The 14,852-nt window shown below is 41.7% G+C and overlaps 1 protein-coding gene across 3 annotated transcripts; it reads left to right on the forward strand.

The window, feature by feature from the left end:
• Positions 1 to 245: 245 nt before the first annotated feature.
• Positions 246 to 9,060, forward strand: LOC114357981 (dual specificity protein phosphatase MPK-4). 3 transcript variants are annotated; one of them, XM_028311822.1, is made up of 11 exons: positions 246 to 366; positions 447 to 756; positions 858 to 920; positions 1,128 to 1,819; positions 2,172 to 2,303; positions 2,816 to 2,915; positions 3,218 to 3,453; positions 3,974 to 4,122; positions 5,250 to 5,438; positions 5,778 to 5,967; positions 7,969 to 9,060. In XM_028311822.1, the coding sequence occupies exons 4-11, from the start codon at positions 1,711 to 1,713 to the stop codon at positions 8,070 to 8,072; spliced, it is 1,209 nt and encodes a 402-aa protein (XP_028167623.1). In that variant the 5' UTR covers positions 246 to 366; positions 447 to 756; positions 858 to 920; positions 1,128 to 1,710; the 3' UTR covers positions 8,073 to 9,060. The 3 variants fall into 3 exon arrangements, with proteins under 3 accessions (XP_028167623.1, XP_028167622.1, XP_028167621.1); XM_028311821.1 differs by having other exon boundaries at positions 246 to 362; XM_028311820.1 differs by lacking the exons at positions 246 to 366; positions 447 to 756; positions 858 to 920; ... (5 more) ...; positions 5,250 to 5,438; positions 5,778 to 5,967 and adding an exon at positions 5,974 to 7,419.
• Positions 9,061 to 14,852: the final 5,792 nt, after the last annotated feature.

A 14,852-nucleotide genomic window follows, 5' to 3' on the forward strand; every position in this document is an offset into this window, starting at 1 on the left:
CCATAGAGAGTGAATTTTTTTGACAGTTCCGAGAGGAAGTGACTTTTTTTATAGTTGTCTTCTGTATGCGACAGTGGTCTTTTGCATGTTAGAAACCTTAGAAACCTTTTCGAATTACAACTTCAGCTTTTATTCATAAATTATTTTATTGAATCTATGTGATTTCTATAAATTAAATGGTTATTTAAAAGTATAATAATTCAAAGTCGTAATTTTCACTTTAATCACTTTANAACCACACAAAGGATTAAATGTTCATTACAATATCATTCATAACTCCATTTAAATCAATGGAAACTAAATATGGATCGTTTCATGGAGTAACAACATACATTGGAGTTTGGACCCAAAATACAATACACGTAGGTACATTGCAGGCATAGATTGCAGGACACAGTGAATGATACGTGTTTTATACAGTGAATCTAAGTACCTATTTGTTTCAGGTTAATATCGAACTTATAAGGTGTTAAGCTGCAATTACAATAAAAGTGCTTGCTATGGAATCACCGGTGCTGATCATTATTGTCAACTGTTACTTAAAATCCAGAAGAACCAACCTTACTTCCTATTCAAATAAGTTTATAAGAAACCTATATAAGTAATAAAACCAGACCAAGAATGCTTGATTACAAATGATGAACTCATTTCATTTGCAAGTTATGCCATCACATAAATGCATTAAATTAGGAAGATTTGTATTAGATGAATTACCCAGATAACAATTAAAACAACTTCTGTTGATAAGAACATTTGGTAAGTACCTTTAAAATTTAAAACACCCTCAAAATGATTCTAACCCTATCCTCTGACGCTTTTCGACTAGGATCAAATAAAAGTTAATTATTTAATTACAGATTGGTGGAATCCAGATTCTGTGAATGTACATGTAATTGATTGACAAGTACACATTTGACAAGGTAAATTAATTTTATTTAACAAAGTAGTGCAAATCTAGAAACAAAACAGACAGTAAGTAGGTATGGTAGATAAGACAGATCACTTGTTCATCTGCTGTACTCTTTATAATATTAGTGTAGAATGTAGATGATGTAGGAGATTACAGTCTTACGGTGACATGTGCATCTTTTTGCTCTAAATTTACAATTATTTCATATATTTTACAGGTGGTGAGAAACGTGTAGATCTGGCCTGCTTACAGTGGCTATTGGATTGGACAGAACCAAAGTGAGAGTGAACGTGTGAATTTATGGAGAACATTAAAAACTATTTTACTATAAGTCATAACGCAACTTATTTTGTATGAGTTACATACAAATGTCAAGCCGTGAGTACATTATGTAAAAACTAAAACAATGTACTGCAATCTTTTAAAATCCAATAGTTTTAATGCTTATTGATTTTCGTAAACAAAATATTTCATGTTATATTTCATCAATAAAGTTTCATTTGATACTTCAATAGTTTTATTTTTAACCGCAATACATGAAAAGGAACGGATAATAAAAAAGTATGACAGGTATATTTAATCTGTGGGCGGCAGACGCCATATTGTATTCAGCGCCACCTACTGGACAATCTAGCTCGGTACCAGTTTGTTTATCGTTTAACCAATACTAGGGCCGTTTCCTATCTGTCTTTAGACATACTCTCTAATCTGTGCCATCGCTGCGGAAATAAGTGCAAGAAGAACGTGATAAAAATATTATTTTTCTTTACATGTAGGTAGGTGCTGAATAGTTAGTCTAAATGGCAAGACAAGTGGCTGAAGTGCAGATCCACGCTACTGACTCCGAGTTCGACGACTTGAAAGACGTGGACGTGAGCGTGGACCTCATTGACGATGGATTATACCTTGGTATTTATCAAAACACTAATAACTTATCTACAAACCTGCCTTCTTTCTTTTAAGATAGCAACTATATGTTTCTACCTTCTTAGTTTTAAGAGTAACATAACTTTAGTGAGGTAAAAATTAAACCCCAAAAAAAAAAAACGTGTGCCACCTACTAAGAACAAAAATATTGTATCATTAATATTGTTTTTATTTATTTATTTAAGGATAGTACACAGCACAATATCAATCTGTAACAATGTACAATGTTTTTAGTAGATTTTGTAGGCCAATTATGACTATCCAACATGAAACATTTCTACATACCTTCTCGAGTGACAACCATGTACCTTTAACATTTACTTTTAAATTATAGGCAATGTGGCATGCGCACACGACCAAAAGATGTTGCAGCAGCTGGGAATCACACACATCCTGACGCTGGACCTGGTGCCTCTGCCGAGGACTATCTTGGATCGGCCCAACCTCACATTTAGATTTGTTCAATGTAAGTTTATTTCTAAAATTCAATCTTGAAGCTTGAAATTATCCTGCTGTTATACTTTTTGTAACTGATGATGAGTGTTGCTGACGCGTGAAACTTCCACAGAGGAGGTTCTCCTGCTAGATTTAATTTTCTTAAAAAACTATGATTTGACGTCCTGTCATTTGTAAACAAGTACTTTGTGGATATGCTGGTGGCTTACAATCAGGGCCGTCTTTAACCTACTAGGGGCCCTGGGAATTTAAAGATTTTAAGGATTAATGGGGGCCCTTATCATCTGGAAAAAGGTCTTATTAGCAGATGGGAGCCCCCTTGCTCGCGGGGCCCTGGGCACGTGCCCAAAGTGCCCAGTGGGAAAGAGGGGCCTGCTTACAATCGTTTTATAAAGTTCAATAAAATTAATATCATGTAGAGACAACAGCATATCAAAGTTGTAATGCAAGTGATTTTGTAACAAAAATATATAGTTCAATGTAGAGTACCTTTCTATTTCTATTCTATTTAATAATTTTCAGTGTCTGACATGCCAAAAGAGGATTTAATCACACATTTGCCAGAGACTAATAATTTCATCAGAGAGGCCATCGCTTCTGGGGGCACTGTTCTTGTGCATTGGTGAGTAGAACCAGAGGTATCCAATTTTTATGGAGAAGTTTTAGAGTCAGCTCATGATGTACAGATAACGGCACATTAAGCTAAATACTGAGTCATCCTTGATCTTCGTTCGTTTCAGCCGAAAGACGTCCACTGCTGGACAAAGGCATCCCCCAAAGATTTTCACAAAGATTTTCACAAAGACCGGCCGCACCCAGGCACCTCCCGCGACCTTGATCCTATGTAGTTATAATTAGACAGATTATGCAACAAAAATGTATTGTCTGTAAACCTTTGGAGTAATTATTTCCTTCTTTTTACAGTTTCTTTGGAGTCTCCCGTTCTGCTGCAGTTGTCATTGCCTACATAATGGAGAAGTATGGCCTTTGCTACGAAGAAGCGTATGTATTGGTTAAGAGCAAGCGGCGCTTCGTCTCTCCTAACGTGGGATTCGTGGCCCAGCTGAAACTGTTTGGTCACATGGGCTACACACTGAACAGAGAAGACCCTAGGTTCAAGCAGTTTAGGCTGAAAATGGCTGGCCAGAAACTGAAACAAGGTATGTTATTTTCAAGGGTATTATAGTAAATATTTTGATAATATTGCGATTGAAATTAGTACTTTTGGCTCAGTAGCTCTTATAAAACTAATATTTTCAACTCTGAGTCTTCTCTATACACTTGTAGTGGTAGAGTAAGCTATATTGGGATGTGTACAGGGGCGTAGCTACTAAGGGGCTAGGCGGGGCAGTGCCACGGGGCCCCCAAGCTCAGGTGGCCCCCGAATCCTTACCAGTAAATCTGTTAAAAATTGAACTGAGCTTTAAAGAAAACCAAACCAGTTTAGATTGCAGTAGGGCCCTATTTTTTATTTGACACAGGGCCCTTGGTTACCTAGCTACGCTACTGGATGTGTGTAAGAGCCCTAATGAAAGGGCCTAAGTACTGAATAAAAGCTTTGATTTTGATTGAAGTTCACGAAAATTGTGTTAATATTTTCTGGACAATTTGACCACCTTTGTCACAGGCATCACTTTTCTCACGCACACATGGTTTACACGATAATTTATGTGATTCCAGTGAAGATCCTGCCTCAGCTATTCGCGGACCTAGTGAAACCTGACCCGGGGCTGACGCGCGAGCGGCCCGACCCGCGCGTCTACCGCTGCCGGCGCTGCCGCCGCGTCGTGGCCAGCCAGCGCAACATCATCCCGCATCTACCACGCTCTGTGGGTGATATAACCCTTAATTAGTAAGCTGAAGTGGCAATGGACAGGGAATACACCACAAAATTTTTATCACCGAAAATTTTTAACAGGTTATGTAGAAATGTGTGAAATATTTAAAGAAAAAGAAATGTTTTTCATAAAGTTCTTTTTGTATTAAATTTTCTTTAGTCCGTATTTTACGCGTCACAGCTGGGTCACTCCGCTGCTCGCTAGAGTAGTCGTACGCGCTCGCACGTTGCCCTGATCTGTCTGTCTCGCTCACGCCTCGACCACGCTTCCAGTGTTATTATTACATATTTAGCTAACTTAGACCATTTTAAATTCTAATAAGTGTTACATTATCGTACGTAAATAGTGCTAGCGACGCGTGTGTCCATAAATTACCAATTTTAGGAGGAAATTTTGAGTCACTTTATTTAACTTCTTTTTTGCACAAATGGGAGCAGTATCAATAACTCAGAATCAACCCAGAATTTTTTTTTCGGTCATTAAAATTTAGTGGTGTATAGTGCGCAGAACTGACGGCCGATGGGGCATCAAGATTCTGGAGTGGAGGCCACGTACTGGAAAGCGCAGCGTAAGACGTTCACCCATAAGGTGGACCGATGACCTCATAAAGGTACCGGGAAGCCGCCACCAACCGGCCATTGTGGAAATCATTGGTGGAAGCCTATGTTCAGTAGTGGACGTCCTATGGCTGAAATGATGATTATGATTATGAAAGCACTAAATTAAACTATCATTGAAACCGCAGCGAAACTGGTCAGAAGAATGTTTTCTTTCCTATTAGAGGTTACGTAATTGAAACTTTTGAAATGAATTTATCGTTTCTTGAATCTATTACAAAATATTAATACCTGACTGTCAGAGTGCCTATTAGAGAATCTGTTGTTGAAACAACTATAGTCTCTCAATCAAGCATATATTTAGCTAAAGTCCGGTCGCCGAGCACGTAGGATTTCGTCCAATGACCCCAAGCTACCCATCCTTATCGCTCGCGCGTAATTATATTGCAGTGAGTGTGCGAGGATGGGTAGCTTGGGGTCAATGGACGAAATCCTACGTGCTCGACGACCGGACTTTAGAGAAGTATAACGGGATTATCATGCAATAATTTCCCTTTGCAGGTGAAAGTGGAACTAGCAAAGAAAGGCATCAGGCCGCCGCCCAGCAAACTCACAGGCCTGACGTGCGCGGAGAACGGGGAGCTCCTCATCAAGAAGCTCAAGAGCCTCGCGTGCCAGATCCTGGAGGAGGACAGCGACCAGGCTGAGGCGACGCTTGATGATAGTCAGGGCGAGGAGGGATCTAGTCAGGTATGAAAGTTATTTATATTCTGAAAAAAGCGCTTTTACATGTCCCAGTATCTTTATGATGAAACTATTATTATGTACTATAGTCTGGTCCGTGAGCACGTAGAATTTTGTCCAATGACCCCAAGCTACCCATCCTTATCGCTCGCGCGTAATTATGTTGCTATCGCGACTGTGCGACGCGCGCCCGCAGTGAGTGTGCGAGCGCGACAGCAACATACTACGCGCGAGCGATAAGGATGGGTAGCTTGGGGTCATTGGACAAAATTCTACGTGCTCACAGACCGGGTTTTTAATCCTTATTGATTGCTAAGACTAATTCAATGTTTCACCCCATTCCAGCACTTAGACGGCTACAGCGAAGGCAACCTAGTAGACGGGAGCATAGCGGCGCGCGACGAGGCCCAGGCGTGCCGGCTAATGTGGTTCGTGGAGCCCATGGCGTGGATGGCGGACGTCACGCACGCGCCGCAGGGCAAGCTGCACTGCCCCAAGTGCCGCACGCGCCTCGGCAGCTTCAGCTGGGTCATGGGTGAGCTTGTATACATCCCGCACCTCCTGTATACACTGACGGCGTGGATGGCGGGCGTCACGCACGCGCCGCAGGGCAAGCTGCACTGCCCCAAGTGCCGCACGCGCCTCGGCAGCTTCAGCTGGGTCATGGGTGAGCTTGTATACATCCCGCACCTCCTGTATACACTGACGGCGTGGATGGCGGGCGTCACGCACGCGCCGCAGGGCAAGCTGCACTGCCCCAAGTGCCGCACGCGCCTCGGCAGCTTCAGCTGGGTCATGGGTGAGCTTGTATACATCCCGCACCTCCTGTATACACTGACGGCGTGGATGGCGGGCGTCACGCACGCGCCGCAGGGCAAGCTGCACTGCCCCAAGTGCCGCACGCGCCTCGGCAGCTTCAGCTGGGTCATGGGTGAGCTTGTATACATCCCGCACCTCCTGTATACACTGACGGCGTGGATGGCGGGCGTCACGCACGCGCCGCAGGGCAAGCTGCACTGCCCCAAGTGCCGCACGCGCCTCGGCAGCTTCAGCTGGGTCATGGGTGAGCTTGTATACATCCCGCACCTCCTGTATACACTGACGGCGTGGATGGCGGGCGTCACGCACGCGCCGCAGGGCAAGCTGCACTGCCCCAAGTGCCGCACGCGCCTCGGCAGCTTCAGCTGGGTCATGGGTGAGCTTGTATACATCCCGCACCTCCTGTATACACTGACGGCGTGGATGGCGGGCGTCACGCACGCGCCGCAGGGCAAGCTGCACTGCCCCAAGTGCCGCACGCGCCTCGGCAGCTTCAGCTGGGTCATGGGTGAGCTTGTATACATCCCGCACCTCCTGTATACACTGACGGCGTGGATGGCGGGCGTCACGCACGCGCCGCAGGGCAAGCTGCACTGCCCCAAGTGCCGCACGCGCCTCGGCAGCTTCAGCTGGGTCATGGGTGAGCTTGTATACATCCCGCACCTCCTGTATACACTGACGGCGTGGATGGCGGGCGTCACGCACGCGCCGCAGGGCAAGCTGCACTGCCCCAAGTGCCGCACGCGCCTCGGCAGCTTCAGCTGGGTCATGGGTGAGCTTGTATACATCCCGCACCTCCTGTATACACTGACGGCGTGGATGGCGGGCGTCACGCACGCGCCGCAGGGCAAGCTGCACTGCCCCAAGTGCCGCACGCGCCTCGGCAGCTTCAGCTGGGTCATGGGTGAGCTTGTATACATCCCGCACCTCCTGTATACACTGACGGCGTGGATGGCGGGCGTCACGCACGCGCCGCAGGGCAAGCTGCACTGCCCCAAGTGCCGCACGCGCCTCGGCAGCTTCAGCTGGGTCATGGGTGAGCTTGTATACATCCCGCACCTCCTGTATACACTGACGGCGTGGATGGCGGGCGTCACGCACGCGCCGCAGGGCAAGCTGCACTGCCCCAAGTGCCGCACGCGCCTCGGCAGCTTCAGCTGGGTCATGGGTGAGCTTGTATACATCCCGCACCTCCTGTATACACTGACGGCGTGGATGGCGGGCGTCACACGAAGTTTTCAAACTCGTGTGGACTGTGGTGGACGTTATTTTTAACATAGACAGTTCTAAAACCTATCTATTTAGCTCCATAACGATCACTCGTTAACTAGCGTCAAAATATTTATCTATTTTCCACAACGCTTTATGCGACTAAAGCCTGGTCCGTGAGCACGTAGAATCCCGTCCAATGACCCCAAGCTACCCATCCTTGTCGCTCGCGCGTAATTATATTGCTGTCGCGACTGTGCGACGCGCGCCCGCAGTGAGTGTGCGACCAGGCTTTAGCGATGGATAACTTGACAACAATCAAGAACCAAAAACATAAAGCAAAATTCTCAATGTAACATCAGAATTTCTTATGAAACAATATGACAAATGTATCTTACACTGTTGATAATTATCCGATAATTATCTGATAATTATCTGATAATGATCACGAAGCGTAATTATCTTGATAATTTCGAACCGTGGTAATAATAATCATGTATCTTCACAGGTTGCAAATGCCCATGCGGACAGAAGGTGGCGCCTGCATTCTACATGGTGCCATCAAAAGTGGAGTGGTCCAACATCGTTCAGAACGTGCAGGTCACCGTCTGAGGACCAAGTGAGGCCAATAATAATGCTTTAGTCTATACAGGGTGTTAATCAAAAGATATGAGATAATGTATAAAACATTTTAATCTACTAATCGGATGTAAATCGTTTGTGCCTCCCTGTATATATTGAGACTCCGACATAACCATTGTAGGTTATTAAAAGCATTTAAAAATATTTTGAAACCAGTATAGGTTGCGCAAAGAAAGTCGAGGCGAATATTTACTCACACAGATGTAATATTTTAATACAGAACACACAAATCGGTCAATACGCAAGACATCACCGCTACAAGCGCTTTTTTTTTGTTTCTGATTCATGGCAATCTGTTTTTCAACAATAAGCCACTTCTTTGTTTGATTCCTCAGTTTATGTTTTCTTCGAGAGCCATACTTGTGTGAAAATTCATTTCACACGACTCTTGATGTCAAGTGGTAAATCTTTTATGTAGGCTCGGTATGTCATTTATTTTTAGCCGGGTGTGCTGAAGAGCGCCTTCCCCACTTAGAGCGTGTGCTAGTTTGTTTATATGGACGGCCAGCTTCTGGTATTTCAGGCTGTTTCCTGCCGAACTGTTTTTACGCTACAAGGGTATACAGACAAATCTTTTGCTTCTTGTGATCGCCTCAACTTTTACTGCGCGACCTATAAAATTATTCAAAATAGTTGTGTGCCAAGGATTATTAATTAAAGTATTCAATGACCATTGCATCAAAAGACATAATATTCGTAAGGTAGTCCAGCTAGCTAACTAGACAGTGGGAAAAAACATTAAAATGCAACATAAATTTTAAATAATTTATTGTATGTATTTACAAATTTTGATTCATAAATAAGTAAAACATTTGGTTTTATAGCAAAATCTTAAAAACTAATATTTACATTGACTAGAATACAACATTAACTTACTTGAGAAAATACAGACTAGAAACATAAGAACTAGCAATAATTTGAGCTTTCCCTTTCTGATTCTCCGGCAAAAAAGCTAAATGTACATAATATACAGGATGGAATTTTGTAATGCCACCTGGAGGGAAAATACTCTTAATATTGTAGATAGAAAAATTTTCTCAAAAAAAAACATTCCTTTAATTTTGACAAGAAATAGAAACTGCATTCAAAGATTTCCAAAACTTTGCTTGCTACACCCGGGAATCGAACCAACTAAAATCTGTTAAAAATTACACCCTGTATTTTTATTGCATCGATCGTTAGGGTTAAGTATAAGGATGAAATCTCTCTAACAAACTTGATAAATCAAATGAAAGGAAAACAATGAAATCTTAAATTATCTTAATTATTTACAGAAAATTGTATGGTATGGTATTGAATTTTCGAAAGATTTTCAAAAATCTACGAATGCAGTTCTCTTTCTTTTCAAAAATAAATGAATGTTTTCTTTCAGTAAAATTTTCTATCTACAGTATTAAGAGTAGAGATGAAACGGATAGTTGTTTGGCCGGATACCGGATACCGGATATCCGGCCAGCTGCTAGGCCGGATAGCCGGATATCCGGCGGCCGGATAGTTGGCCCATTGTCTCGTTGCATGTCGTGACGAGTTTAGCGCCGCACAGGTGCTTCGAACGCGATCAGTGGGTCTATTAGTAGACTAGACTGCTCGTTTGCCTCCTGTCACATAAAAAAAAAGACTAGGCACACTTTTCGAAAATCGAACCCGTCCGAATAGAATGTCAGATTTTCTCACTTGTCTAGGGGGCAGATCAATTCGGGTGATTTCGGTTGCTATAGCGACTGTGTGATTGAATAGCAAAAATTTAATTAGTTTACTTGCTGCGTAATCTGCTGACTGAACTACATGCATCATGTACAGTATGAGTCACGATAAAGTGCACATATGAAAATAGGTGAAACTAGACTAATTTTTATCGACAAAAAAGAGGTAAAAAAAAATTTAAGGTTTTTTTTTTTTTTATAGAATTTTTTTTCTTCCAATTACTTCTTGCAAAGAAAACGTCATAACTTTTAAACTAAGAGGTTCAAACGATTATAGCAAATGTTGTGATAGGGATAGAGACATGCAATTTTTGGTTTTACAAAAGTTATACGATAGAGAATAATACAAAGTAATAAAAACTACCTGTTATAGGGGCATTATTTGGAGAAATTTATCAAATAACACGAATTTAAAAGGATATTTTTTTCAAAAAGTATAATTTTTTATTATTTGTTGGCATTTTCTGGGTATTTTATGTATTTTTTTAGTATTGCCTGTTATTTAGCATCATTACTGTTTTTATTTTATCAGGATATACCTCTTAGTTTAAAAGTTATGACGTTTTCTTTGCAAGAAGTAATTGGAAGAAAAAAAAATCTATAAAAAATAAACTTAAAATTTTACGTGACTCACACTGTATGTCACCAGACCATCAGTGAAAAAAATGTTTACTATTTAAGTATTCGTCATTAGAGATTAGCCCAGAAAAAGAAATAAGTTTTTTGAAAGGCCTTAATATGGCTTATTAGTAACTTTTTGGACCTTAAATAAAAGCCGTCATTATTATAAGCCATTTCATTGATATTTACCTCAAAGATTAATGTATTTCATTTTATTAATAGGAAAATGTCGTAGTTTTTTAATATCCGGTATCCGGCCGGATAGTGCGTTACTATCCGGTATCCGGCCGGATAGTAAATTTAGGCCGGATATCCGGCCTACCGGATAGTTACCGGATATCCGTTTCATCTCTAATTAAGAGTACTTTCCCTCCAGGTGGCATTACAAAATTCCACCCTGTATAGCAGTAGTTTGATGAAGTTGCCTGCGAAAGTAGCTTGTTTTACTTGCATAGCAGCCATGGCGTTGTTAATGGTCAAAATTGTTAAAAATATTGTCTATGTTAACTGTACAGTGTACATTTGCTTCTCCTTTATTTAGGATTGTAGGGTACAGTTGGAACTTTATTTACTAAGTTTCCTCTGATAATATGTTATGGATAAAGTGATATGATGGTGTGTGTATTTTTCAATGCGTATCTGCATTATGTTATACGTTTAACATAACTATGAATTAATAATTAAATAATAATAAAAAAAAATCATAACCTTGAGGACACAAATGCTATCAAATTGCTTAATTCTAAAATAAAATATAAAAAACCTAAACTAAAATAAAGAAAAAAACTAGCTGATGGTAAGTAATATCATAATATAAAAAGAAATTTAAAAGTAAACTATACATAAAAATAATAAATAAAAAACAAACAATAATAATCAATAAAAAACAAAGAATACTAAAATCTAAAAAGGCTTTTTTGTGGAGTATTTAACGTTACACGCCTAGATAGCTCCTGTTCTATTTTCTCTTCAAAATCCTATGTAGCTCTTCGTTGTCCTATGCGAAGTATTGAACTTCAAACTCTATAGCTAAAGCTTTCTTCCATATCGGCGATTTATTTTTTGCCATTTGTAGGAGGTTAATTATAAACCCAAGTAACTTTGTTCGATTTCGGGTGCCCCTCATCTGAAGTGCAGCCGTTCGGCCGGGTTTTGGTGGCCTACCTGTGAACCTGGTAGTTCGCAGTTTAATTATAAACCCAAGTAGCTTTGTTCTATTTCGGGTGACCTTCATGTGAAGTGCAGCCGTTCGGCCGGGTTTTGGTGGCCTACCTGTAAACTTGGTAGTTCGCCCTAGGTAGGGCGAGACAGTATTGTGTGGGTGTTGGGTTCACACCCTCCCACCAAGTTAGGCATCAGGATCTGGCCTGTTTCTCTGTCTTTCTGTTCTTCTGCTTCAATATCACTTCTTCACAGAAGGAGACTATGACGGTCTAGCTAGGCGTCGCCGCTACCGAGTATCGCTACAACGATGTCCACTGCGGACTACGACCAGTGTGTCATCGGCGTAGCAGAGCATGCTCATGCCTCTAATGAGCGAGCCCCGCAGAACTCCGTCGTAGCCGATGTTCTGATCGGTTGACGGAAGTATTTTTGAGCAGTAGACTAGTCGACTGCATGCTTCTCGTCTTTTTTTTTTCCTTATATTATTGGAGATATTATTTTATCTCCATTTTATTATTTTTCTTATATTTTTCTTTATTCTTATTACTTTCTTTTTTTAATCTTTTCGATTTATATTTCTTTAAGATTGGATGGATTAAACAAGCTTTATTTATAATGCTTATCCATTTTTCAGACTTTCATGCAAAAATCATTGGTTTAAATTATGAACATGCGGGTCTTGAAATAAATTGTGCAGTGCTTTTTTATTTACATTGGAAACAGATAAATTATTGTGACAAATTGTGGGACAAGAACAGTAACGACACAATTCACAATGTTAATTAACACTAGAGTACACGCGCGGACTACTATAGTAGACCAGGGTAACATTTTACGCTATAACTTTTTGAAAACTTGCGCCAGAGAGCTGGCATTCCAGGAAAGCCTCGTTTACTAAATTTGTCAGTAAGTCAGTAAAGCTTGGGTCGATAGAGTCTGCGCACTTTTCTAAAATTGGCCGTCAAAACTGCCAGTTTACTCAAAAGCCCGAAATCACTCGACAAAAAAATTATGAAAGACTTGCAACAAATGGATTTACACCGTGTACCAGGCAGTAGAAAGTCATGAATACTATGACAGATAAAAAATTAATCATATTTTTTCAGTCAATTTTTTTTTGTTAACATTGGTCTCAGAGTGCAATTTTGGTCCAAAAAATTTACAACTTTTAAATCTGTTTATAATGTTTGATCCCAAATAGTTATTAAAGAAACTTTAAATATAAAATAACTATAATAAACACTTTTATCATTTACATAATAATTCTATTCATAAATTGCTTACAAACTGATTTACAGTGATTTTAAATTGGCTTACCAGAGTAGGCCGCGCGTGTATTCGTGTAAAAAAAGGGGCGCGTGTACTGCAGTGTTAAGAATAACCTTTCAAGACAAGTATAGTGGCTAGCCAATATTTACAATAAAAACAATAAATTGGTACAATAAATTCAAATTACAAAATAATTATAAAAATTGAGTTAAAATTAAAATTAAATTAAGATAAAAGGGATTAAAATTGAATACATTAAAAATGAGGCAATAGCCAAATAAATACAATATAATTAAAAGAATTAAAATCAAATGGGGCAAAATGAAAGCACCGCATGAATCTACAAGTTTTTGGCACCATTCGCCTTCGCCGTTTGGCGCATAACGCCATCCGCAAAGGCTAGGAAATGGGCCCGACTGGGATCGTCACCGACCAAGAAGGGGAAGTTGCTTGGCTCTATCGCCCGTTGAACCCTGTGTTCGAAGTTGTGTCGCCTGACCGAGAACCTAGGGCACTCGGTCAGGATGTGTTCTACGTTTTCGTGAGTTAGATCGTCGCAGACACAGGTTTCAACTGGCGAGAGCTTGAACCTATGGAGGTAACTCCTCAAACCCCCGTGACCAGTAAATGATTGCGTCAAGATATTTGTCAGAGCTATCTTTGTGAAGGTTCGATGTGCCGCTCTCACGTCGGGGAAAAACATCCTGGTAACAGATCCGGTCTCTGGTCTCTGAGGATTCGTACCGGATCTGCCACAGCGCTATGGTGTTGCCTCTGATGGATCGCTTGGCGAAGGAGAGAGGGAAGCGGTGGACGAATGCTCTCGTTTTGAGCTTAAGTGCTGCCTCCTTGGCAAGGGTGTCCACCCTCTCATTTCCTGGGAGCCCCGCATGCGCCTTGATCCACATAAATCTGACCGCGATCGGGTTGAGAGCATTTGGGTCCCTCAGCTGGTGGGTGCTTCTCCAGTCTGGCGTTGATGGGTTACGCCGCTGAATCTTTAAACTTTTACTTGCATGATTAGGCGCACAGTGTGCTCAATCAATCGAGTGGGGAAGTGCAGCCCTCTGATCAGCATCTGCACCAGGCGATAGTGACGATGCTTTGCCCCCGATGGCCACTGGTTTAGGGTAGGGCGCATTGCGTCTATGGTGACCCGTAAGGTAACTCGCAGCATCGTAATAGTTGTAATGCAGCGTGGTAATTATATTTCATTATTGTGTTTCTTTTTTATTGACACATATTTTATATTGGCTTACAAATGAAATTTCTTATTTATCTGTAAGACGGACACAAGAAATACAAACAATTTTTATGTAGTCACATAGAGCTTTCCCACTCTGGTGTCGATGAGCTTTCCTTTTCCTGCAGCTTCACCTTCCCCAGTCTGGTGTCGAGAGTGTTTCTTCTGCAGCTTCAGGACCGCTTCTTTGGACGTGGCTGACCACTGCGTCGACATCCATTTTGCGGAACACTATATACGCCGCCGTTGCGTCGCGGCGTCGGGGAAGAACATTTTAGTTACGCCCCCAGTGTCGTTAGACCTGTATCTCTGGTTCCATTCGCCAAGTGCACTGCATGCGAATGCACTGCTTGACGAATGATACCGGTCACAGGTCGTACTTAGGCTTCCTTTTGGTATTTAGTGCCGCCTCTTTCGCCAACTTTATCGTGCGCTTTAATCCAGTGCAGAAATACATCTTTGCCCTGGTGGGAAGCGGATGTTTGGTTTGGTTTTGACTGCTAGCGGGTGCACAAGGGAGCTGGGGGCTAGGTTACGCTGCTGTATCTTTGTTGTGTTGTTGTAACGCTGTATCGTCGCTGTCGTTGTTTTTGGGCGCAGTGTGCCCAGTCAATCCAGTGGGGAAGTGCTGTGCAGCCTGAGGCTCGCGGAGGTTTTCTCCCTCCCGCCTCAGATGCCCGCTATCGACTAGTCGACTGTTTTCTTCCTGGTGTTTTCAATTTTTTTGTTCGACGACGCCCTAGACAATAT

Source organism: Ostrinia furnacalis, unplaced genomic scaffold, assembly GCF_004193835.3.
Source record: "Ostrinia furnacalis isolate ACB-3 unplaced genomic scaffold, ASM419383v2 OfSCF3547, whole genome shotgun sequence".
Lineage (NCBI taxonomy): Eukaryota > Metazoa > Arthropoda > Insecta > Lepidoptera > Crambidae > Ostrinia > Ostrinia furnacalis.